The 27,517-nt window shown below is 41.0% G+C and overlaps 1 protein-coding gene across 1 annotated transcript; it reads right to left on the bottom strand.

Annotated features, from left to right (window-relative positions):
* Positions 1-8,782: 8,782 nt before the first annotated feature.
* bdg (sodium-dependent transporter bedraggled) lies at positions 8,783-27,517 on the bottom strand. The gene is made up of 10 exons (XM_088260091.1): positions 27,025-27,517; positions 20,030-21,350; positions 14,645-15,039; positions 14,125-14,333; positions 12,190-12,324; positions 11,899-12,115; positions 11,254-11,792; positions 9,608-9,814; positions 9,260-9,528; positions 8,783-9,174 (listed from the first exon to the last, which is right to left on the bottom strand). Exons 2-10 carry the CDS (start codon positions 21,322-21,324, stop codon positions 9,012-9,014), a joined length of 3,429 nt encoding a protein of 1,142 aa, XP_088116217.1. The 5' UTR covers positions 21,325-21,350; positions 27,025-27,517; the 3' UTR covers positions 8,783-9,011.

Here is a 27,517-nt window from a genome sequence, read left to right as displayed (position 1 = left end):
GTCCCGGTGCAGGCCGTGTACCTAAGGATGGTGGCTGCCAGGAAACTGGACAGCCGGCATCCACAGCCCGAGTTAGCTGGGCTACTGCACTGATGGAGGGCAGCAGTACCCATCAGAACTGGAAGCGAGCGGAGGCAATTGATGCCAGAACGGTTGCCCAACAGATTACTCCAGGCGCAGCTGCAACAGCCTCAACGACTGGAGTACTGCGGTGCAGAAGGCAACGGGAAACCACTGCACTACTTTCCCAAGACAACCCAATGAAAGTAAGCAAACAAATAGGAAGGCCGTCGAGCGATCCGGTTGACACCCGGCGCCCCTGGGGGTCCGGGCCCCAAGGTGGGAAATCGGTGACCAGGCACATCGGTGTGACGCACCAGGCACCATGTGGGAAATGTGCGACTGGTGAAGCTAATTCCAATACAAGAATATCCGTGCGTAATACACACAGAGTTGGCACCTGGAATGTCAGAAGATTACGCCTGCCAGGAAAGACGGATATTCTAGAAAAAGAAATGACCAACCATAACATACACATATTAGGAGTCTCAGAAACACATTGCACCGAAAATGGACACTTAACAACAGCAAACGGTAATACAATATACTTCTCAGGCAATGCAAATGCAACATTTAGTGGGGTAGCGGTAATTTTAACATCTCAGTTAAGTAAGTCTGTCATTGGATATAACCCCATTAATGACAGAATGATCCACATCAAACTGAACACTCAACCCTGCAAAATGAATATTGTACAAGTGTATGCACCGACTGCCGATGCTCCAGATGAAGATATTGATCTTTTCTATTCTGCTCTCAAAGAAACGCTGGCTCAAATACCCAATAAAGAAATAACAATGGTTATTGGTGATCTCAATGCAAAAGTTGGATCAAACAGTTACCTCGAAGGTGCAGTTGGCCATTATGGAATTGGCACCCAAAATGATAGAGGTGAACGTTTGATCCAATTTGCTATTGAAGAAAAAATGATTATCATGAATACTTGGTTTAAACAGCACATCAGACGCCTATACACATGGATATCACCGGGTGATAGATGTCGCAACCAGATTGATTACATCATGATAAATAGCCGCTGGAGCTCATCAGTAAGTAATGTTAAAACTTATCCTGGTGCAGATTGCGGCTCTGATCATAAACTGCTGATTGCACAAATCAGAGCCAAGTTCAAAATTATAAAAAGGGATAAGTTTAAAACTTTAAACCTCAATGAGCCAGCAATTAAATGTTGTGGCACAGATATCAGGAAACAAGACGCTGATTTCAACGTAAACTCCTCAGAAAATGTCAAACAGCGTTGGAACAGTCTCAAAGAGAAAATTGTCAAGACTGCAATGAAATATCAGGAGCCGAGAAATGAAAAGAGGAAATCTTGGATATCAGACCCCACATGGGATATGATATCAAAGCGAAAAGCGATGAGAGTAAAAGGAACCTCATCTGCAGAAGCGAGACAAGAATACTCTAGGCTCAATAAAGATATACAAAGACATTGCCGACGAGACAAAAATAAACAAATTTTGGATATCTGTGCTGAGATAGAAGATAAAGCGAATAGCGTCACTACAAGGGATCTTTTCCAAAAGGTTAAACTCTTAACCCGTGCCTTCAAACCTCAGACATGGGCAATAGAGGACCAAAATGGAAGCGTTCTGACGGACATTGGCAGCGTCTTGGAGAGATGGCGAGGTTACTGCTCCGGACTATATGCCGAGACCTCAACAGCAGGAAGTCCTTCCTTTGAGAATCAAACCATGGAACCCGACATTTTGGAAGAAGAGATTCGAAATGCACTGAAAAAACTAAAATGCAACAAGTCCCCCGGCAATGACTGCATACAGGCCGAGCTTCTAAAAGAACTAGGGGATAAGGGCATAAAAACAGTGCTGGATCTCTGCAACCTCATATGGAGAACGGGAACATGGCCTCAGGAATGGGCTGAATCTGTTTTCATTCCTCTTCACAAAAAAGGCTCATCCAAAAAGTGTGAAAACTATAGGACAATAGCACTTATCTCTCACACCAGCAAGATAATGCTATATGTTCTAAAAGCACGATTACACAGTTACATTGGATGGCAAATACCAAAGGAACAAGCTGGTTTTGTGAAAGGAAGAGGAACAAGAGAGCAGATCCTCAACATCCGCCAAGTGATCGAAAAAAGCCGAGAGTTCCTGACGCCAACAGTTTTATGCTTTATCGATTACAAAAAAGCTTTCGACTGCGTGAAGTGGGAACATCTGTGGAAAGTACTCATGGAGATGGGAGTCCCATCCCATTTGATAAAACTCATCCATGGACTTTATGCCCAAAGTAAGGCAATCATAAGAATCAATGGCATAAACACTGCAAGTTTCCCCACTGAGAAAGGTGTAAGACAGGGATGCATACTCTCCCCTGACCTGTTTAACATCTATGGGGAATACATCATGCGCAGGGCTCTCTACGAATGGAATGGAGGAGTGTCCATTGGTGGCGTAAAGCTGTCCAATATACGATATGCGGACGACACAACACTTTTGGCCAAAGACCCAAAAGAGATGGTAGATCTCCTTAAACGAGTAGAGATTGAGAGCAAGGCACTGGGACTAGAGATTAACCAAAGCAAGACCAAGTTCATGATCATAGATCGATCTAAGAAGTTTGGTGATCTCGGGAACTCACTCGAAGGTTTAGAGATAATAAACGAGTTCCAGTTCCTTGGATCTCAAATCAGCAATGAAGGAACTTGTGAAGGAGAGATTAGACGTCGTATCGCCATCGCCAAAAGTGCCATGTCTAAGCTAGACAAAATCTGGAAAGACCGGGGTGTGAGTAACAACACCAAGATGAAGCTTGTCAGGAGCTTGGTCCACTCCATTTTTCTCTATGCTGCTGAAACATGGACTATAAAAGCAGCAGAAAGGAGGAAAATTAATGCCTTCGAAATGTGGTGTTGGAGGCGCATGCTCCGAATTCCATGGACAGCTAGACGCACCAATGAGTCCATTCGCCAGGAACTACGCTTGGATGGCTTGTCTCTGGCCAATATCTGTAACCAACGGATTCTCCAGTTCTTTGGACACGTTGCGCGTGGGAACGAGGATAGCCTGGAACGACTAGTTGTGATCGGTAGCCTGGAGGGAAAGAGAGGGAGAGGAAGATCCCCACAGGATGGACCGATCAAATTAAGGCAGCAGCAGGCACCTCAGTGGTTGGAGCGCTACGTGCAGCGCAGTCAAGGGATAACTGGAGAAGAGTCATTGCTTCTGCAAGGGTCACAACCCTCAGCAATGAGGATTAAGACGGAGAAGAAGACATTTCCCTGATTGTGAACCGAAATGAATTCTGAACATATGTATAGGTATCTATTAATTAATATAAATATTATCATTACGGTAATGTTACGTCGTAACGTTGCTCGCGGCCGCGCTCCGACTATGAATGGAGCGCTCGGTTTGCTGTACTGACTATACGAATGCTCGCACTGTAACTTGTTACATTACGATGAAATTTCTACGGTCAGTCCCCGCCATTAGATTTAAATCGATTGTAATTTCATTTAGGTTATGACTTTATAATTTCATTTAGGTTATTATATTTAGGTTATTTTCGTCCGCATATCGTATCGTGTGTTTTTTGTTTCATGGAGGTTATCAACACAATAGGCAAATTCCTAATATCGTCCCCTTACGTGAGCCTATTATCACCCTCGGGACGATATTTAGATCACATTTTCATTCGTCAGTTGTGCATTTTCTATAACTGTTCCGAATATTTATTGATTTTAATTTTAGATGCTAAAGAGCCTATGGACGCCTTTGGATGTTTCATTCATGTTTCCGTTACAAACTTTTTATGTCCAAGATAAAGAAAATTGGTTGACGAATCACTCCGGATGAGTCGGTACTAGTGAGTTAACAGTGGTTAACTCGGATAAATATTTGGGAAAGCTTATGCAAAAGCATGTAAAATTAATGCGGTTGTAAATGGTTTCTGGAAAACAGGAATATTTTCAGTCAATGAAAACATTTTATTTGACTCACCAAATGTTCCTCCTTTCATTGATGCAAACAGCGCGACATCTTCCGTAAATTATGTCTCATTGCCTTTGGATTCCACAAGGTCAAGACCAAAAACACCAATTGCTTTACCAGGGAGCAACTCTTCATTCCCGTTTATACTTCCAGCTTATGTACACCTTCGAAGTCAACTAGGCGAGGCAAAGCCAATACAACAACAAAAAGAAGAAGCAACAAAATGAAAACCAAAAACACCCTCACCGGGACAAAATTAAGTGCTCAAAAATATATTTTTAGAATTTTTACTTTTTTGTTGAAGCTCTTTTTGTAATAATAGTAACAAAGTGAATGGGTTTTTTAATATTTAAATAAATAAAGAAATTTTCCACCTTCTAAATTTTGATGTTTTATTTATTACTTTACTCGAGATATTTTTTTTATTTTTTTTTATTTTACAAAAAGGGAATGTTATTTGGCGACTCTATCTTACTTGTTTTCCTGAGAAACGGCATCTAATTCCTCCATAAACTTGCAGTGTATCGACGCATTGAAATCTCCCATAGAAATGAACTCATTCACTTGAGGTTCATCTACGATGGCTGTAACTCGGCAAAAGATGCCCACAAAAACAAGCATGTTTTCATTGCAACATACTAGCATGTAGACATTCACCAATAGAGTGACTACGTGGCTATGTTGTATGGTTATTGCCACCATCCGATCGTTACCACATGCGATAATATTTACATTAGTAATTTGCTTCCTTACAGGTATAGCTACGCCTCCGTGTGGTCTTCCCTGAATTATTTTCTCGGAAGAGTTTCTTTGCCGATGTTCAGGTGGCTAAAAACTCCTCATGGATACTATTTAGAAAATTTAGATCGTACTTCATCAACCAGGTGTCTTGTAGGAGAAGAATGTCAACATTGTTGCAAATTTTGTGTAAACCCGGTGCTATACGATGTGCTGATTTACAGTTGCAGGAACATATTCTTTTGGTATTGTTCATGATGAAATCTTACTTTTTTCTTCGCTATAAAAAAAACCGTCGGACAAAAGATTACTGAGGCCAAATATCTCCGTTTAGTGTGGTACTATCATCATATCAGCCCGTTGAGGTCCACTGCTGGACAAAGGCCTCCCCCTTCCGCCTCCACTCCTCCCGATCCTGCGCCGTCCCCATCCACTGTCTTCCAGCAAACTTCCTGATGTCGTCCACCCATCTGGTAGTACCATGTGGTACTATACATAGATTCAAGTACTCCTATTTTAAAAGTCTTAAAATGACCCGATTTCGTTTGTAACTCCTCACATTTACGTACGTCTACATCTTTTGTTTTCAAAAAAATCACCGATAATATTGCAATTCGTTTCTAGACTTAATCTCGATACCACTAAATATTTTATATTTTCTATTGCCTTATACTGGGTATAAAGTGGTATGACTTGGTCAGGAATGACGATGTGAGGAGAAGAACTCAACAGCCCCTCATACTGGAAGTCATAAAGAGGAGAAGGTGGACACGGTTGGGACATGTCCTTAGAATGCTATCTGAGTGCATCAACCCCTTATGTCTCTTTTTCGAACCCCGAGGATTCCGGCGCCCCGGAAGGCCGCTGACGACCATTCACCGACTATACTCAGCGGAACTTCGAGATGCCGGACTGACCTGGGAGGAAGTCAAGGAGATGGAGCGTGACAGAGTGACTTGGAGACGTCTCGTATTGGCCATATGCTCCACCTAGGGAGCGAATATGGAAAGAAGAAGAAAAGTTGCCTTAAGCCCAAACGAGACATTACTGCCTCATATGGCTTTTTTTAAATTTTTTATATTTTTATTGTTAGTATTGTTATTTTCACGTTTTTAATGATTGTCCACTGGCTAGATTCAGTATTAGTATTTATATTTTGAGTTTTATTTAAAGTTACATCTCTTAATTCACTTCCGGCTTTGGGTCGCTGTTTCCAGATGGAGTTAACCCTTAGTTAACGCCAGTCATTCGGTGTGAGTTTTGCATGATGTTTCCTACCTACATTATAGTGGTCGTTTACATTATTTTGACATTTAACTAACACCTACTCTTCTGGTTTGTGCAGCAGGCACGTAGATTATTAAAATTGCCTTTGCGGCATCTATTTCGTCTTCTTTGCAGAATTCACTTAGTTGGCCCAAGCCGACTTCTTCCATAACATCCATCTTTTGCAGGACGAAAGCCAACAACTCATTCACAACAATTCCACAAGGACATCGTGACGTCTTGTTGTTCATTTTAATGTAATTGTTTTTGTTATTACTAGAAAAAATCATCTTTAGTTATTGATTCCAAGGGACCATAAAATAATATGTGTTGTGTTCGCATTCGGGTGTATAAAAAAAAATTGCACATATATGCTTTTCATGGATTAAATGTGAACACAACAGATAGGAAAAAGTGCTTATATAAATGCACCCTTAGTCAAATATCTACATTTCAAATCAACCTGATGATGGAATGATTATTGCAAAACCAGTAGACATAAAGTAGTGTTTTTAAGTGGTATTACACAAAGTGATTGATGAATGATAAGGAGAGTGTTATATTACCATACCACCAAGTTGACAATGCTTTCAATATACAAAATATAAGTTCCTTAGGTCCCCAGAAGTATCCCCTCAAGAGTGGGGCGGGGACGTTCAGGTGTCGGCTCCCCCTCTCCACCCATAAATGTATCCCTGTCATTGTTTTTGTTTCCCACAAAAATGGCCAGAGTTAAAAGTAAACTGTCAAAGCCAAAAATAAACACCATTAAACTACCTTATTTGATATATATTTACCTACAAAACAACATGTACATAATACATTATCGCAGCGTCTGGCATTTTACGCTTAACCTTAAGATAAAAGTTCTGATTGGGCCAAAATTAAATTTTAGCAATTTGTGACTTAACTCCGTCTGATTTTAAGTGATCATTATAATTTGACCAAAATATGTATATTGACAAATGAGATCTTATTGTAAAGAAACATTTATAAATTAAGCAAATATTTTCATTAACTTAGAAAAGATTATTTCATAGCATCAGTATGATCATCTCCAACATAATGTACATTATTTATACACGATTATGACCCGTGGCAGTGTCTACGAATCCAATTGCATTCAAGTCCGGCACGTACTGTACCGTATGCCCATACGTCACTTACTTTTAAAACTTTATATCAAAATAAAAATACGATAGACATCCATCATTTTATTCTACATATATTTATATAGATATATTTTTATTATCGAGGCAAATTTTAGAAAAAAAATACATTAGTACCTATTTATTTTCATCCCCCGGGAATCGGACTCGGTACCTCATGCACGGTAGCCAAATACACTGACCATTAAACTATGGAGAAGGACAAATTGTTATATGTACATAAAATTTATTATAACATAGACTAGACCCAAATATCTTAGTTGACACGCCTTTATATGAAAATATTGTATTAAATATATTTTTATTCCTTGTTTCCGACTGTTGTACCTTGTATCTTGTATGTTCACTTCTTCTTTCATTTCCACCCTATGGTAGCGCGTCGGATCTACGCGGTGTTAACTTAATCGTCAATTATATAAAGCCATTATCCCGCGCTCAGAGTATTGGATCTACAACTTGAATATGTTTGAAATACTTGATCATGCCAAATATTCCTCTGTCTTCCTCTGCTTCGTTCACCAACAACCTCATAAATTTGTTTTTACTGTTCTTTCTTCACTCGTTTGATTCACATGCCAAAACCATTTCAACACACCTTTCTTAATTTTATTGATAATTTTTGTCATCTCGACATAGATGAAGAAGAATATAGAAGTCTGGGCATTTACAGGACTTAGGACCGTCATAGGTTTGGTTAAGTGATCACTTTACACGCATGTAACATTCACCAATTCTACCTATAATTGACAACCACACAACTCAATTTATCACTCAAACCTATAAATACCCAGACCCCCATACCATGTCCTCAACTCAATATACTTCTTCATCTATGTTTATGTTTTATTTTGTTGCCAATTACCAATTAATAAAAAGTTCATCCGTTTCATATAACTTTTCAAAATTTACCTGTCTCCATGCTCCGTTGTCATAAGTCATATATGAAATATCAAAAATGGTTTTAAAAAAAGTATTTAAATAGGCCTATCTCTTTTATTTCATTTGACAGGTTGATCTTTAAATCTTCTTCTTCTTCTTTCCATGTTCGCTCCCTAGGTGGAGCATATGGCCAACACGAGACGTCTCCAAATTACTCAGTTCTGCTGAGTATAGTCGGTGAATGGTCGTCAGCGGCCTTCCGGGGCTCTGGAATCCTCCAATTCCTTCTGGACACTACCATCCTCCACCATGAGTGTTCCAAGGAATCTGAAGGTGTCGTCGACTGGAACGAGCGCTCGTCCCTCACAAATAAAATGTTGATCTCGGTCCAGATAAGCTGAGTTGCACATGATATTGGTCTTTTTGGCATTCAGTCTAAAAAATATTTAAAATTTCAGCAGCCAGTTTTTAAAATTTGACGCTGAATTTCCACGTCAAACCACAAGTCACATCTGGCCCCAGATTTTTCGATTTGTGATTCGACAATCGGAAGACAGAACACAGGAAATCCTAAGAAAACATTATGTAGTACGTTTTCTGTATAGAAAAGTCGCGCTTGTTTGAAAATATCTATACTTACATTGTAAACATTGAAAAATGGTTTTTGTACAACTGTCAGTAAAATACACAAAACTGTGTTTAAGATTTATTTACTCCAAGTTCATATTTGACCTTTTCTGACACCATCAAACTAACACGCAATATTTTTATCCAAAAATAAATTAAAAAACAAATTAACAATGCATTATTTTATCATAAGTATTAGGTACATTTAACTTTTTAAAATTACAAAAGCGTAAGTAGACTAGGATTTCGATTGTCAATTTACAGGAATAAACGACGCCAATGTTATCCACAAAAACTATATCACAGAAGAAACATGACCCGAGATATGCCCCGCCGCATCCGGCAAAGAACTGTCCTCGGCGAAGGCGGGGTTCGTGTAGCTCGGCGGCAGCGCGGCTCCGAGACGAAGGTACTGCGGCGGCTCCGCGCCTCCGTCATCCGCGCGCGTCACCCGGAAACTGCAACAAAAAAACAAGATGAGCGACAACGACCACGACTACGTACACACACGCACATCGCGTGCGGCGGCCGTGTACCACTCACCTGCGGCGCACGTGGCGGATACTTCTGCGTATGGACGACCGGAGCATTTTGGCGATACGCGCCCCCGTAGCCGTGGAGTAGGAGGGCGGCGGGGTGTACTTGGGCGGCGGGTCCGGCGGGGGAGCCGCGTCAGCAGGGGCCGGCGGAGGCGCGGCGGGCGGGGCGGGGGGCGCGAGGGGCGCAGGAGGCTCGGGCGCGGGTGGCGACCCGCGGGGGCGCACCACCATTCCCTCGGAGTCCAGTCGAGGCCGGTACAATGACTGAATTCGCTGTAAAACATATCGGTATTGCAAATCATTCAGCCGTAATGTCCAAGTATCCCACTGAATGGTGGAAAAGAAAACTGACGTCGAGAATATCCGGCGGTCCGGAGGACAGGTAACGGTAGGTTTGCACGAGCGCGAGCAGCGGCACGAGCAGCAGCGGCAGCAACTGGATGCATGCTCCCGCGCGGCGCGCCCCCTCGCCCCACTCCGGGGGGCTCCCGGCCCCGCCGGAACCCCCGTACAGCAGCTGGCGGTAGCGCCCTACGCGCCAGTCCACCACACAAAGTGTCTTAAAAAAACAACATACGTATTTATTAAGTCTCTTACATGTAATTATGCTGGCCATTTTAATTTGTTTTCGATTATGTGATATTAAATACCATTTATTATTAAACTCCGAAGAGGTAATTAAATTACCCGTATGGAACCGATATAAGGTGAAACATCCTTATGAAATTAACAATTAAACCACGTTTAACGAAATAAAAGATATTATCGTGTCTAAAATTTAACAAAATAGTTTGAAGCTTCTATTCCTACTATTAAACATAAACAAGTGAAAAAGAATCAAATATAAAAGAAAATACTGTAAAAATTACACTCTACAATACTTAGAAGAATTTAGGAAAGTTTTGCCACATTAGTAAATTATTGTTTGACATTTCATTCGTTATACAGCAAATTATTTCTAAAAAAAATATCCTTTGGACAGTTTATTGGCACCTTAACAGTTTATATGACATTTTTAGAGACAGTTGGTAATTATTTCAAAATGTTAGAAAAAAAGCCCGTTATTCGGTTTTTACAAATTTTAAGTGTTCCACTCAAGATCAATATGTACTAGAAATACTTAAGAAATAAAGAAGAGTAGTGACAATTTTTGTATAAATATTTCTAAATGATATATGAAACTAATAACTAAATATCTCACAACCAATGGCTAACTCCTGCCAATCAAATTCTAAGTTTGAATGTTTCAATGGAATCTGTTTCTGAATAATTCTGAGTTCCTGCAAAGTATATTGTTAGTGTTTATCCTTCAATGTAGTATTATTTTAAAATGCATTCTCCGTGTAAAGACGGAAAACAAAATCTTTTAACAGAACTGATAACCAAAATATATTTGATAACTCAATGAAATAGTTACTTCTCATGCATTGCTCTAAACTACCCATTAGTGAATTAGAACCTGTTGGATTTTGAAAATTCACAACATTAATTACGCTTCGAATGACGCATCATCTTATACTGATTTTATTGACTGGTGAGAAAGTGTAACACAACCAGTTATATTGATATTTGATATATAACAATTTGTCGCACAAAAGGAGGTGGAAAACAGTTGTTTTTGCATCTCGTACGTTACACCCAAACAGTTAAAAGGGCAGTGAATACCGTAACGGAAGGTTCAATTAAAAGAAAGCTTTATAAAAACCCCAACAAAATATCGAAAAGCCAAGAAATTCAAAAGCAAGAAGAATTTTTGCCAGGATTAATTAGTTATAGTTCTTCACATAAATTACAAGAAAATACACCAAAAAAAGTGCCTGATAGAAAACGGACATTTTTTTTCTTCATACAACCGCAGTCCAGCCTAATGAATCTGCAGTTTTTAAAACTTCAAAAAAAATACATACATGATATTTTTGTAAAATCGGATGTATTTTGTCATATTCACGTAGATCTGTCAGTGACAGATATAAGATTTTTTCGATCAACTGCACTCACCACGATAGCCACCGGCAGGACGACATTCCAAGTAAAGCCGAGCAGTGGGCCGAGTGCGGCTGAGGGCCCCAAGAGGGAGGCAGCTACGGTGTCACCGGTGTACGGGCGGCCGCGCAGCAGGAACATGCCCAGCAGTGCCGCCACCTGCAGCAGACCCTGCCACCACGCAGCCGAGCACGCGTAGGCCAACAGGCGCGCGGGTGCCATGCCGCGCTCGCACACCAGCGGTAGAGTGAGCAGCAGGCCCGTGGCGCCCAGCGCCAGCGCCAAGAGCGGTGCGCGCGCCCTCCGCGCCGCCAGCTGCAGTGCCAGCAGTAGGGCCCCGAGCTGCGCCAGCCCGAGCACCAGCAGACTGAGGTAGAACAGGGCCGCCCAGAAAGAGGATAGACGGCCCGTGCCCAGCAAGGCCAGTGCCGCGGGGAGTAGCTGCGTGGCGAGACGCAACGGCTGTCCCTCGGTCGCGGCTCCCACGCGCACTCCGAGCTGCGACGAGTGATGCCACAAGTGGCGCACGCTCACCGTCTCCCGGGATAAGAAGTCTGCACAATTTAGTGGGAAAATGATCAACTCTCGGATTACCCGTTTGTCTGTCAAGATATTATTTATGAGATACTTTCAACGTTCAAGTCCATTAACTTTAAATACCTTGGCCAATGGAGGTGTAGTAGTAGCCGTGCTGCCAAAGCACGCGGCGGCACGCGCCTCCGAGAAGGGCGCTCAGCACGAGAAGTAGCGGAGCACCCAGCAGCACCGGTAGCAGCGAAGGCCTCCCCGAGCGCCCGCGTGCGCCGCACATGGCCCACGCGGCCGGCATGAGCGTCCCCCAAGTGAGGAACGTCTCCTGGGATGCGGCAGACCAGCTCTGCGGATATGGACAATACGTCAGTATACCCGAACGGTCTCCCGTCTCCCATATCCGGTACTCTATGTATCTACCTTGCTGTCTATAAAGAAGTCGGGCCAGGAGACCCGCGGTAGCGAGGCGCCCAGGGTGTCGGCATCTAGCGACAGCAAGCGAGCAGTCAGCGCTAATAGTCCTACGCCCGGCAGGAGCGTCATGCCACCGACCACCTGTTTAGTTTAGTTTAGTTGTTTAGTAAATAATCTCGGGTTTATATTTGTACGTTTTATACATTGAGGACTGTAAGATTCTCTTTAGTATTACTTTCATTTTATTTCTTTAATATACATATGTTTGTTATTTTAAAACAATTTGTTATCTAGAAGATTTTTAGCATTTAAACACCACGCTTTCTAAACAAGTTGGTGATTTCAATTTCAGCCACCCTTGACATAGGCATCAGAAACTTTTTTTAGCAGCCCCTAACATGGAAAACAGACACTGCGTATAGCCACCCATTCTGGGTTAGACGCTATGTCCTGCAGTGGAGACCATGGGATATGAAGAGAAAAATAGGCTGGCCCTAAAAAAGATGGGCCGATAACATTATCCCCTTCGCGGGTAAAAAATGGGTGGATAAAGTCTAAAATAGAGAAGTTTGGAAGTTGTTAGAAAAGGCCTACATCCAGCAGTGGAGAGACGGCTGATAAAGAAGAAGAAAACACTCGAGTTTATTTTATTTTATTATGAGGTTAAGGGATCTTCCATCCCTTATGTCACTGCGACCATATTAGGCCTATTTTGACCTCCCTCTGTATCAAAGCTCACTCTCGAGGCCTACACGAGTCATGTACCTCACAACCTGTCTTGGTGGTAAGAGCTTCACGTTCTCGGAGTAGTCCAGTGTGGTCCTCCAAGAATGTGACTTTGTTTACGAGCGAGTGCGTCGCAATTATGGAGAATGCAGATTGATGATTTGTTATCCTCCATACAAAATCTGCATACTAGGGAGTCATGTAGTCCAATTTTTAAACAAACAAGTTACTTTAATTCTGAATTTCTCCAAAAAATACATGACAGATTCAATTGATGACAGCCGTCTGGTTAACGTCATGCACACAAATTATGGCAAATACTTCGGAAGAATTTACCATAAGCCTCATTAAAATGATAAATAATAGATGAAATTTGGTGTTGGGGGCGACCTGCTCGGATGGTTTTCATATTATAAAGACAGCATCACAAAATCAGTGGTGATTAACAACTTTATTTCCATTTGGGTATTGGCGCCCAGCGGAGTACCACAAGGGTCCCGTCTGGGACCTTTGCATTTCATAACGTCATACATATATATGTTTTTCTCGATTCAGCTGCTATTTTTTGCAGATTTTTAAACAACTACAATAACACAAGCATATGTATATATATCTTATCTGCAGTCAGATCCTGATTTGTAAGAATACTATACCTATGACTGCTTGGACCTTAATACTTAATTTTTTTTTTGTTATTTCATTTACACAGTTCCAAACCCAAAACATTATCAATAAACTACATGTTAAAGGGCCAAAAACTCCTACGTTTTTTATGCCTGCGGGATTAGATGTATACCACGATAACAAATTACTTTTTTTTTTACAAATGAGATAAAATTATAACAAAGGCTTCCTATGCGTTGGCTTTGATCACAAAGATACACATCAGCGTAGCTCCACCTCATTTGTAAGCAGCAATTAAAAATATTCTCTTCTTCTTCTTATTATAGGCCTTGCGGCCTGTTTTTAAGAGGGATTAGCCTCCTGCGACGTCGATTCCCAGCTATCGACCCATCTCTTTGGTGGTCTGCCCGGGAGTCGTCTACCATGGGGTTGGCCGTACAGTGCGATTAGTAATTAAGAATACTAATACAAATGGGTAATACGCAAATATTACACAATGAAAATACCCAAAATAAATTTATAACGCACACGTGTTACCATCTTAGAGCAAATTTAATTTAATTTAGAACAGAGCAAAATAAGTCAAAGCACCTTCCCGTAGGAGCGCAGCCCCCCGGCCACCAGGAGCGCCGCGACCGCCCACACGAGCGCCAGGTGGAAGGTGGGCTGGAAGTGCAGCGCGCCGAGCCCCGCCGCCCCGAGCTCCTGCGGCCCCGCGGCGCCCTCCTGCAGCACCACGGAGCTCCAGTAGCGGGTCACTAGCACGGACAGCGGCGCCGAACTGTTCCCGGCAGCATTTTCTGTTATTCGCAATATACCACTTTACATACTCACGAGTATATAGAATAACACAACTAAAGTTTTTTAAATCGAGGTTTTTTACATGTTTAACAAAATTTTGTAAAGGAATATCATACGTTCCCGTACAAAAAAATGATTTTAATCAAGAAGTTTTGAAAGCCGCGAGTTTGACAAGCCCGATTTATATGGTTATCCGCCTCCACAGTGTAACGAGGGGGTCGAGTGTCCCAGGATGATGCACGAAGGATGATCACACGGCGTGCGAACCGTCGGGAGAAGAAATATCGAAAAGATGGGTGGTTTGGGTTACCTGCCCACCGGAAGCGGCCGTGCGCCGGCACGAAGGAGTCGCGGAAGTAGGCCAGCAGCCAGGCGAGCGGCAGCGCGGACGAGGCGGCGGCCAGCGCCTGCGCCGCCAGCAGCGCCGCGCCCACGCCGCGCAGCACGGGCGCCACGCGCCACGCGCGCCACGGCCCCGCGCGCACGGCGGCGCCCAGCCCCGCGCCCAGCGCCAGCAGCGGCGCGCCCAGCAGCGCGGACAGCAGCAGCCACTGCAGCACGAAGTTGGCCCCGAAGTGCAGCGCCAGCAGCGCGAAGCGGCACAGCCCCGCGGGGCCCACGCAGCAGCCGAGCAGCGCGAGCGCCTCGCCGCCCCGCCACGGCCAGCCCGACTCGGCGGCCTTGCGACTCGCGCGCCCGCCAGAACTACAAATAAATACAGATTACGGTAATGCGCCCGCACTGAGTTTTCCCGTGCCGAGGACACATTTTACAAAGTTACATTTTATAATTATTCATAGTAGTTTTTTTTAACGGAGGGGAGGTGACATGGTTCGAAACAGTGTCGCGTTAATGTTTTACACCTGATAACGAGAACAAACAGAAAAATAATCTTTAAATGCAGAAAAAGGTAGCACGCACTAAACAGATTGATTTTTGTGGTATAAATCAGTCCAACAAATCATAGAGCTCACGTGTGGCTCATACTTCTGAAGCGTCAAAGGCGTTCAAATTCAACCGAGTTATAAAAATAAACTGTCTCGTAAAATTATTATTATTATTACTGTTTTACCAATAAATATGATAGGTGTAACTATTACGCACGTATGTATTTTTATCGAGTGTCTAGATCAGAAACGTGATAAATTGACAAGAAAACTTGAAAAAGTAACTCGGTAAAACATTGCGCCCGGGATGCAAAGTTTTGAATGAGTTGATATTTTAATTAAAAGGATAATTTTATCATTGCAGGAACATATTTGGTCCAGCTCCGTTAATATTTTTTTTATAAAAATAATAAGAATATAACGCATTGCCAAAAGTTTTCTTCGCCGATTTGTAGATATCACACGAAAGTATCTTTATAATACGAACTACCCACGGACGGACGTGTGGCTCAAACCGCGGCTGATATGCGAATGTGAAACATTCTTAGCCGCCAAGATGTGGCGGCTGGTATGCCGAACAAACAGAAAAATGTTTATAATCATAAAATCAATCACAATCGTAACATACGACCTGGACTGGAGAGTGAGTCCAGGTGTGACCGTTCTAATACTAAGCGACGGTAAACACGGTCGGTGCCGCGCGGTGCTCCGCGCGGTGCTCCGGGCGGCCGCCGGCCTCGGACCGCCCCGGACAAGGCGATTTTTACAAATACCCTTGATATTGAAGTACTGACGATTTCCCAAAGAGCGGAGCTTTATGGTGACACCACGTGGTAAATAGTACGAGAGTTTTATATTTTATATAAAAATTTATTCCAAATATTATGTTATACCAAATTGGTTTGGGTATCTTTTATTTTTCTTCAAACGACATTTTTTAATAGTACGTTGTAAAGGTGAGTACAAGTTTAATAGTGTACACTTGAATATATAATAACATTATATCACGCGTAATAATCGTGATCCTTTTCGTGAACATTTACCGAAAACTAAAAACGCGTAATTTGATTAAAAATTGGTTCGAAAGAACCAATATAAACGGCCATAAAAACGAAACAAACTCTCGTTACTAGAAAGAAAGGCGACAATCGTTCCATCTCAACTCGCTTATCGTAAAGGCATTACATACGAGTAAGTTGGCGATTTCCTATCGATATTCCAATGTTGTTAACAATCCGCCTTCCTTAGCGCCGCCGCCGCCGCCGCCGCACAGTGTTTCAGAACGCAATATTACGAGCTACTTTGAATCATTCTGTAAAATTATTATTTTAAAATCTTTATTCTTAAAAAATTTATATGTCTGTTGACTTCTACGATAAAAACACACATATCTGTCTGTTTGTCTTCACATAAAATAGGTATTTGAATAGAGTATCGTATTTTTAAAGACCGTTAAAGGCCCTTTGCAGCTCGAACTCGACTATATAGATAGAAAACCAGTATTTATTTTAATGTTGAATATTAAATTCATAGGTAGCGGCAATAAAAGTTAAAAAATCTTTATTTATTAGACTTTTTTAATAAACATAGGTACTTAAAAATAATACATAATATATTAACCGTGATAATAACTATTCGCTTTGTTTGGTAATTATCCAAAATTAAACACGGTTATTGGATTGAATTGTACTTTTATTTACATATATATGATAAAATGTGACACGTTTCATCTTATCAAGACATTATCAAACAATGACTAAAAATATTTACAAAATGTGCTTATATACTAACAATTATTGTTATTATTAAGTCTAGGGGTACATATAATGGTGGGTATTTCGGTGGGTAATGTGGATTTATATGAAAGTAAAGATAAGCAATGTAGTTAAATGTCAATTAGGATACAATGAAAACAATTTTTATGGCTTTAAAATTAATACAATATTCATAACAATTATGTACATACAAGAATTTATTGAGAGTAAGTTTTATTTTAATACTATAAAAATATTATATAAGACAATTTTTTGTATATATATTTAATACAAAATTATAGGTAACCGGATAATGTTGTTTATTTTTTTTTAAATATGATGTAAAGGTGAATTGTTCGTTATTGAGTAAACTTTGTCGTTTCCAATTGTTGTTTAAAAAAAATGTTGTTTCCAATTTCGTAACACGAGCAATCACTTCTTGTTGTACTTTAGCCAATCTTTGAGTCGTATGGTCAAGCAAACTTTGAAGCTTAACTTCTGCTTTCGTCTCGGTTAACGAAATCTCCTCGGGGTAGCACTCTTTTCGAGCTTGCAGGATACATATCAAATTCTCTCTCCTTAGCACCTATGCGAAGCTGCTTATACTGATTTATGCTTAATTTCGCATTCACCGTATGGGCTAGTGCTTCTTCGGGAGTGTATGGTCGTAAATGGTTTTTATTTTGCTCTTTGTTTAATTATTCGAAGAGAACGAGGAGATGATTCTGTTGCAGTTTTTATGATTGAAGCCAGATTTCGCTTGCAAGTTTTTGTATAGCTCGTTTGAGTAGCATAAACAAGCTCCCCCGATGAATTTAGCTCCACGAAATGTTTTTTTCGTCGTGCTACAGGTCAATGAAGTGTACCACCAGGTTGTACAGATGTAAGATTAGCACCTTGTTTTTGCGCTGGCCAGAGCTCTTCTTGCAGCCAGTCCTTGTACTTTACAAGGAAAAAATCTTTGTTCCGAATTGAATTCCATTTTCTCTTCAGAGCAGCAGCAAACGCCTTAAGTTTATTAAAGATGACCTCTGCTGAAAGTCCAAGCATTTTAAACGAAACATAATTCATCATGCAGGCAATGGATGTTCCCTTATTTGCTTGGTTGACAATATGATCACGATAAAGGAGATCGAAAAGGTGAAGATGTGTTATTTTCTGTGTGACACCTGGGGACAAAAAAAATATCACTAAAAAATCGAGGCTTGTCGAGGGTTAAAATTAGATTCGTTTGAAAGCTTAATAAACAAGTAAAAATAATAGAAATTATAGGCATGTAACAGAGTGCCGGGAAAAAGTTCTACTCTATGAAACTTGATGACTTTATGCAAAATCTGTGATGGTTTTTCGAACTTGTGTTTTATTTTTTTTCGAATGAAATAAATAATATATGACTATTTTCACATATTGTATCTTACCTGTGGAAATAGAAGCCATGATGAACCAAAAATTACAACGATTATAATAATAATGCACTTGTAGGACTAGCGTAAAGATGTGTGGAGGTTAGCGGCGAAACAATGCGACTGAATCGGTTTTGTTGTAACATGCACTTTGGTAGGTAATTTAGGGGTCAAAATTTCAAGGAATCGGCCTCAAATTTACAGTTTTAACTGGATGACTAATGTTCTTCCCTAATCACTCATAATTAACCATTTCCATGTCATTGGGTTTTTCACCATAAGTAGCTCGTAATATCGCATTCTGAAACACTGTGCGCCGCCGCCCTCCGTACCGGCTCGTTACCCGCGGAGAAACAAACATGCTAATGTGGTAGTAAAATCACGAGATTCGATTGGCTGCACGTTTATTTGTTTGATAAATAATACAGTGACCATGTCTGAGGTTTCGAAATCGGGACAAGGAAGGCCTTTGTCTGGACAAACCGAGGAAGTCGTTTTAAATGTTTATAAATTCAGAATAAAAGTTAACGACGTAAAAATACATATTTTCAAATATATAGAGTAATACAAATATTTGTTAAATGTTAATTTAATATATTTTTTAATACTTAATATTGAGGTATTCGTTGTTTATTTTTATTTCTCTAATGGACAATGTTGCTTTATTTATTTATTTAAACTTCATGTACATAATAAAAATAAGTACATTGGCGGGCTTATTGCTAAAAAGCAATATCTTCCAACCAACCAAAAACAGACTAGTGATATTGATCAAAACGTTTGATACCATATATAGCTGTTTGCAATCAGAGGGTAGATAGTACTTGAACATTACAAAAAACATAAATTCCAAATTAACAAAAAAAAACATAAATTACAAAAGATGATAATTAGGAGGGCAAAGGAAAAAAGGAGTTTAAGCAAGGAGGTAGAGGGAAAAACTAAGGGAGGAGGATTGATGGACAGTTAGGATTCTAATGATAAATAGTAATGTCTCGGACGTTTCATAAAAATTATTAGAGAAGGTGCATTTTTTACATGGAGAGGTAATTCATTCCATAGTCTGGCCGTTTGGACACAGAAGGAATTAATGATGTGTTACGGCTTTCTGTATCGATTAAACCAAAAACAGTCACGTGACTGTTGTAATATATTAATATGTAAACATTTTCATACTAATATATTACAACAATAATATGACCCTTTTCAGGGAATAAATATCAATAATAATAAAAATACAGATGAATTTTGGGAACGGGGTGTATATGATGATTTCGCGGTTCTTTGTTTTTTAACGTGTCTGATGACGAAGTGATAACACATTGGATTGTGATGAGTAGTAAATATTTTCAATTGTTGTAGTTATTTTATATTATGTGGTTATTATTTTATATATTCATTATTTCTTACGAAATTACATAACATTATTTACTTGAAAACTTGGGAGTAAATAATTAAAAAAATTAATTCTTATATGTATTTGTATTTATATTTTTTCACCATGGTCACTCTTGAGAGTTTGGAAAGGTTATCTGGCGACAACTATACAAAACGTGAGTTTCGCATGTGGCGTCTATTATTTCACGAAATATGTTTATAATATTGTTTATAATATGTTTATAAAATGTATATATGTAGTTATTTGCCATACCTGTCGGTGTCCGCGGCCGCGGGGGGGGGCACCCTGTCGGCGGGCGGCGCGGGGCGGCGCGCCGGGGCGGCGGGCGAGGGGAGCACGCGCAGGGACGCGCAGCGACGCGCCGGCTCCGCGCGCCGGCCGCGGCGCGCCGGCGTGGCCCCCGCGGGCCCCGCGCTGTGCGGGCGCAGCGCCCGCCCAGGCTCCTGGCTCTGCAGGAACAGCTGCGCCGACAGAGACAGCTCGGGGGAAGGGGGCGCCGACAGAGGCGGCGCGCTGGCCTCCTCCAGCGGCCGGAGAAGTCTCATCGAAGCCCTCCTGTCGGCTCTCGTAGACACCGGTTCAGAAGTCGGCGCGGATTTGAAGTCTTCGATCCGTATTTCGATATAACTTTCCGGCACCGTTCCATCGACTCGCGTCTCTCGCGCGGAGACTGTCTCCATAGACGAAGCGATGTTTTCTTCGGATGAACTCCGGCACGGGTCGCTGTCGTTCGACGAGTAGACGATCGCGACATCCGGAACCCCGTTTTGCTCGCCACTTTCACTGTCCGTCGTCGTCGAATCGTTTCTCACTTCTGCCAAATCCTGTCTGATATCCGCCAAATCAGTTTTTACTTCGATTAACTCGCGCTTCAATTCGTGCAAATCCGTTTCGACTATTTTACTATTCTGAGCGGAAGTCAGTTCCGTAATCTCCGCGTTCGTGTCCGCACTGGACGCTGAAGGGTCGCTGGCGGTCAATAAGGGTATATCTTCCGTTTCGCGGGTCGCCGTTTCTAGGGACATATCTAGTACGATATCCAAATCTGTTAATATGTCCATGATTTGACTGTTCAGGGATACGAACGACCTCCCGCTATCTCGAGATCCCGACTCTCCGCATTCCGCAGATGTGACGTTCAAAATCGGCAACGGTCCGTATTTATTCGTACATAGTTCATCGGGATCTACATTTTCAAATGGCGTTTCACTGTCGCGACTCAATCTAACTTTACAAAAACCTATCGTGTCACGGAACTCGTTAATACTAATATTACTGTCATTATTGCTATCGAAATTAAAATCTACAACACTCATTTTTGTAGGAGATTTCTGTTCAAATGCGCGCTCTTCGCAAAATTCAGTCGCGTTACATTCTTGCTCGTCATCAGAGCCATGGTCCGCGTGCGGGGGCGGGGGCGGGGGCCCGGCTTCCCGACTTGTCTGGGCGTCTTCCGGGAGCGGGGGGAAGACGTAGGTGCTCTCGGACGGGACGGGGGCGCCAGCCGAGGGAGGCTCCGAGCCCTCCGCGAGGGGGGCACACGGCATCCTGGGCGATAGTGGGAGGTTTGCATCTGAAATTTTATTTTATAACCTTTAAAAAAATATACTTATGTATTGTAAAATATATAAATTTAAAAAAAGTTGAAGTACGTATGTTGTATCTACCCACGCAGATACTTAAATAGGGAACTTTAGTATGATTTATTTATATACATATTTCATCATAATGGAGGTGGGTAAGAAGTTAAAAAATATAGATTTTTTCAATAAATTTTACGCTAAAAACAAAAACAAAAATCCAAGTTATATATATATTCTAAATAATAAATCGGGCGTGAGCTGGCGACCGGCTCTCCGCGCAACTGGACGCGTAATGAATTACCATATACTATTGCGAGTAAAGCCTTAAGCTTTTCTTTTTGAAAATACGGTAATAAGAAAATTCAAATCATATTGATCCGATTCGCCTCTGCTGAATTGTCGGTCAGAAATGACCTAACAAGGAGATGAAAGCCGTCACGTGAAAGGAAAAGAAGGGATAGTGCGTCTTACGACTCTACAGTTTCGTTATGTTTACATTATTTAGGTAAAACTATCATAAATATCGCCCTTGACCCTATTAATTGTCTGGTTCTACACCTTCGGATAAAGGAACCGAAAGAATTGAGTTTGCATAAAAACGAGATAAAAAAGTGTTTCTAAGCGTTACGGATATTTGTTTGTAATTGTAGATTTTGGAGATACGAATGGGTATGTGCTCAGATAAGGAACGAGTTAGCGAAAATAACCAGATGCGAGCTGCACTCAACCTACGCACTCGATAGTAATCTCTACGGAAGAATGGAGAATCGCCTATTGTTAATCCATTATCATTCTAAGGAATACAAGAAAATAAATGTCGGATAAATGGCCTATATTTCGAAAATCAAAATTGATTAATGACAAAAAAGATTGGTGCTAACTAGAAATGTGGAAGGAAAAATGTATACCCCCCAAATCGATAAACGCCCGGGTCAAGGACTCGTGGGTGCTGTTCGAACTGCGAAATGCACGGACCAATGGAAGAGGAGTGTTACGATAAATAATCGGACACAAGTCGGCAACCGAAGATGAAAGAAAGGCCACAATGTCGGTTTATCAACAATGAAAATCTTCCCTTTTCTGACTTCGCTCAGCTGCGCTCGGTGACATTGATATTTAATATCTATTCTAACATTGTAAGCCTGAAAATAAACAAACTAGATAATATTTATTACTCAACCTGCACAGACCCGCGCGTATCACTATTTCTGGTATCTGCTTCTATTGTAGCAAAGTTTTCATTGTTTTCATCCTGTGACGCACGTATGGTATTCGATTAAATCACTTTTCTTGCGTAAATGCATGTTAGAAGGCATAATATCCCCTTCTTATCCCTCAGCTTCCAGTCTTCACACATTTATACAGAACTCATCGAGAACTCGACACTAGTCTTTACGGCCAAAACATTGGAACGTTCACTGCACCACTCATCAAATGACAGGTCACAGGTTACAGGTCACCGGTCACAGGTCAGAGGTCTGCCGAATAGGAATAAACTTGGCATTCCGCAGTGACTAAGAATGACGAGAGCTGTAGGATGTAGCACTACGGTGCGCGGTGCTTGCAGCAGGCAGTAGGCAGCGGGTACTTGATACGAGATGACTAATAACTTCAAGGTTCCTTTCTCTTTGCGATTACCCGGAACCCAACCTCCATTTTTGATTAACAAAGACATGTTATAACAAAAGGGTATTTACATCAAGTTCTTTCTAAGTAATAGGTAACATTTTTTCTTTATATTCTATAAGTAAGTATAAAAAGTTTCTTGGTCCTGACTATAATTGTAAAAAAAAAACATTCATGTCAAAACTAAATCCAACGACTTAAAACCCGTTGTAAACGGTTAGACACGACTACGCAATAAAAAAATGGTAATGTGTATCCTTCTAACCCTTCTTCGGACTAAATATAAGTATAGGGCACTGGACTGAATTGATGCAGTGTGAGCTTGATAGTAAACTACACGAAAGCAAGGTTATCTGTCCTGCACTCCAATTCCCAACCAAGAGCATTTGAGCCAAAAAAATGTCCTACATACCATATATACATAATTATAGTTTTGATAAAACTCGTTTGTTTAGTGACTATAATATAATATAACGGCAACTACACGCGTGTTCCATCCGTGCGACAGACATACTAGACAACACGCGAACGGAAGGTGCTGAGCTCTCGGGAAGTGGTATTTCTTATTCTTAAATATGCCGCGCCCTTCAAGTGCCATGTGGGATTATTTTTTGACAATCTGCGATCATTCTCTTTAGAATTAGCGTTTTGACTACCCAGTCGATGATAAAAGAAGACCTTTTAGCGCTATGGATATATTTGCCTTACATTTTCAAAGGAATTTATCTGTTTTAGTCCACACCGGAGCGTGTAAGAAGTATCATTTATCAATAGCTACTTTTGTTTCTTCATTTGCCGTTTCATAAGTGGCTTAGTGCCTTGGAACTGCAATATAATTTGCGCAATGGATATGAATGGGTATGTGCCTGGCTCTAATGCAACTGTGTGGACACTTCCACGGGTCATCATGTTTAAACATACATGAATTTGGAGATGCTAATGCTTTCTTGGTAAATATATGATCGTATCGTTACTTACCTAAAAATGTTTATTTGCATTGAGGTCCCAGTAGTTATAAGGTATATAATATTGCGTATCAAGCATCCTTACCACTACCTCTACGTAGACGGACAAAGAAAAAACAATCAGGTAATGTTTTGAGATTTACACAAATCATAGATGTTTATATATTACAAAACTTAAGCATTTAACCTTCACTATCCAGTATTAAAAATATACAGCTAGTTCAATTATAACGATTATATGTTTATCTATAATTGCACATATAATAATTTTATATTAGTTACGAAGGGACACTTCTAGGGTCCTAAGGAACCCTTATGCCAAAAATCAAAACTATGTATTTTATTCTGAGGTTCGACCTAAAATATGCTCAATTCACCTGAACTGTTAATTGGACCCAAGGCGACAATTAATGCCGGCCTGACAAAATATCAACAGAGGCGCAATGGTCAAACCAATTGAAGAATCAACCAATGCTGACCTATATATACGACTAACCAACGGAAGCCCTAAGGGATTATAGAGATTGGCCCAAAAAGACTATCAATGCAGGCATGATAACCTGGCGTGATAACCATACGACGGTTATTATTATCTGCTAGTTTTCTATAAAACCAATACTATTTTATCATACCGAAAACTCGGAAAACAATATTAAAATGTGTGTTCGTAAATATGAAAAATAGTCGATGCTAATTTTTCTTTCATCAAAATACCTGCCAAAATCAATATAGTCATAACAGTATCGTACGCAGGGACCGTCCTCGCTAAGGTACGACATCAGACGGAGGAGAAGCCCCAAACTGAGCAGGACCTCTTGCTTAGGGAAGACATCAGACGGGGAAGCCCCAAACTGAGCAGGACCTCTTGCTTAGGGACGACGTCAGACGGAGAAGAAGCCCCAAACTGGGCAGGACCTCTTGCTTAGGGAAGACATCAAACGGAGAAGCCCCAAACTGAGCAGGACCTCTTGCTTAGGGAAGACATCAGACGGGGAAGCCCCAAACTGAGCAGGACCTCTTGCTTAGGGAAGACATCAGACGGGGAAGCCGCAAACTGAGCAGGACCTCTTGCTTAGGGAAGACATCAAACGGGGAAGCCCCAAACTGAGCAAGACCTCTTGCTTAGGGACGACATCAGACGGGGAAGCCCCAAAAACGTAAAAAGGTCCGAGCGATTGTGGTGACGGTTAAAAAATATTCGTTGCAAACTTTTGAATGAAAAACTGAGACGTTGAGAAAAAAACGATTACATTCATTCATTTGGATTGACTGTTATCGTTTATCGATTATCTATCGTGAAATATGCTTTTATATATTTTTATTTTTCAGCCTCGCACCAGGCCCCGTTTTCCCTGGGAACGGCCCTGCATATGCGAGAAAATGTGTACATTTACATACTCTACAATGTGTTTACAATGAACAACATCTGCAATATTATTATGCCAGAGGAATATGTGATGTGATCACAGCTTGACAATTATTAGTCACTAGTATTATGTTGGTATTTGTTCTAGTATTTATATGTAATGCATAACTAACCGATAAAAAAATATATATTTATGCTCTAACTCACAAAACGTTTCAAATGGCATTGCAAAGAAAAGACCACAAAATACATTGCGTGGATCATCACCCCCTGTATCATACCCACATCCATTCAAACACCATAATTTGTCTTGATACTCGCTACCATTCATCGGCGCTTAGTACCCGTATACTTAATAAATATAAATATACTCGTATATAAATGCGATACAATTGTTTGTTTAGCGATATTTCTAAAGAAAATAAGTAAATATTTATAAAAAATTTTTTTTTAAAGAAAAGTCAGTTTGACTGTGGCTTATGCCACAGTACCGTGAAAGGTACGTTATTTTGTTTGTTTTCGTTACGTTAAAAACGTAATCTTTATTCACTTTCATAGAATAGACACATTAGAACCTACATGGGTTCTCAAGGTGGGCGTTCAAGACTTTCAGGAAGGCAGTGTACAGCGCACATACTTACACGTTTAAATATAATTGTGGCAATAGCTGTTTAAGATTCGCAACAGATGATGAGTAAAAAAATGGGGAGAGAGGCTTTAGAAAAAATATTAAAGTGGGCGGTTGGCAAAATAAGGCTGAGAACCTATGTATGCATTGGAGCATCAGTCACCGGAGTGCTAATACGCAGTACCTGGGTAGTGTCGAGCATCTAGTACCGTCGTAACGCAGCATACTTGATGTTCATCGTTACTACTAATCACAAATCCTTGATTGCGCTACCGACCGACAATTTATTGAATTTAGATTTGTTTATCAGCGGTGTAACGCCGATTGAGCAAATAAAGCCTTGAAGAACACAGGCGTGAGCTTTTTTGTCAAACCTACCGATGATTTTTACAACATGCATACTTTTTCGGCAATTATTAATTTGTTGTATTTGATCATCTAACAAAAAGTGTAAATAAGAGGTAAAAGAAAATTAACACAAACGAAACATTTTGTATCGCACAGAAATTATTGCAGGAATATTAAAAGAGGAAATAAAAAGGAAGCATCTAAAAAAATATGTTTATGATCCAATTTTTTAAATGAATTTACTAGGGAGGTTTTTGCGCTTTGTATGCATATAGATAATATTCGCAAAATCCAAGGACTTTTTTATTATTGATAGATAGTACTATGTTCTGTGTAGCTATGTTCTGTGTAGTTTTTTTTTGTATTTTATATACCATAATACTGAATACTGTGTTCATAGGAATAATTGGAACATTTCTTATAAAAGGGATAATAAGAAATTCTTACATACCATATATGCAACTGTAGATGGCCATATTATTTGCAAAACATCCGCAAACAGGGGCGGCCTGGTCCATTTTGAACACCATAATTCAAATAAAGATATATTTTTAAAAAATACTACCGTATTGGGGTAATTCATCTAGAAAAAAAATCACAAGCCCGAGAGAACGAAAAGAATATATACTCGTAGGAGATTTCGAACATAAAATATGCAAATGTTATAAACACCATTTATTGCGCAATGATAAGTAAGTGTAACTTTGGGAGAGACTAAAAATATAATATACATGTTTGAGGCTTCCGGTGTCCCGAGTCCAGTACCCTTCGAGCGCGCTCTGCTCCGTGCTCGGCCGCGCGAGGGCGGCTGGGCGGCTGGGCGGCTCCTGGCGGACTGGACGGAAGGCACCACGTGGCTCCCGGAGCCCGGACCTGGTCTCCGAGTCTCCGCGACGCTACGTGCGCATAACCGGTCGACACTTTTCGCAATAACAAATAATTATCGAATAACTGTTATTCGGAGGATGACGCGAATCAGTTCAGCCTCCGGCGAGAGGTGCTAACCGCGAGGTGACTAGGCGAGTCGCCAACTGTCGGTGCAATAGAGCAGCTTGTGCGCGTAGGCAGGTAACTGGCGCGTTGCAACGGGACTCGGGCAGCCTGTGGACTACGGAGCACCCGGACTCGTCGCACGGCCGAGGGAGTGCGGTGCAGAGTGGCGCTCGAGTCGCGGGGGCAGCCGCCGTGACCGCTGGCGCTGTACGCTGTACGCTGCACGGCTCT

This window comes from Brachycentrus maculatus, unplaced genomic scaffold (assembly GCF_059751285.1).
Source record: "Brachycentrus maculatus isolate JH-2025_06_01 unplaced genomic scaffold, ASM5975128v1 h1tg000124l, whole genome shotgun sequence".
NCBI lineage: Eukaryota > Metazoa > Arthropoda > Insecta > Trichoptera > Brachycentridae > Brachycentrus > Brachycentrus maculatus.
This window is presented reverse-complemented; position numbering and strand designations above follow the sequence as displayed.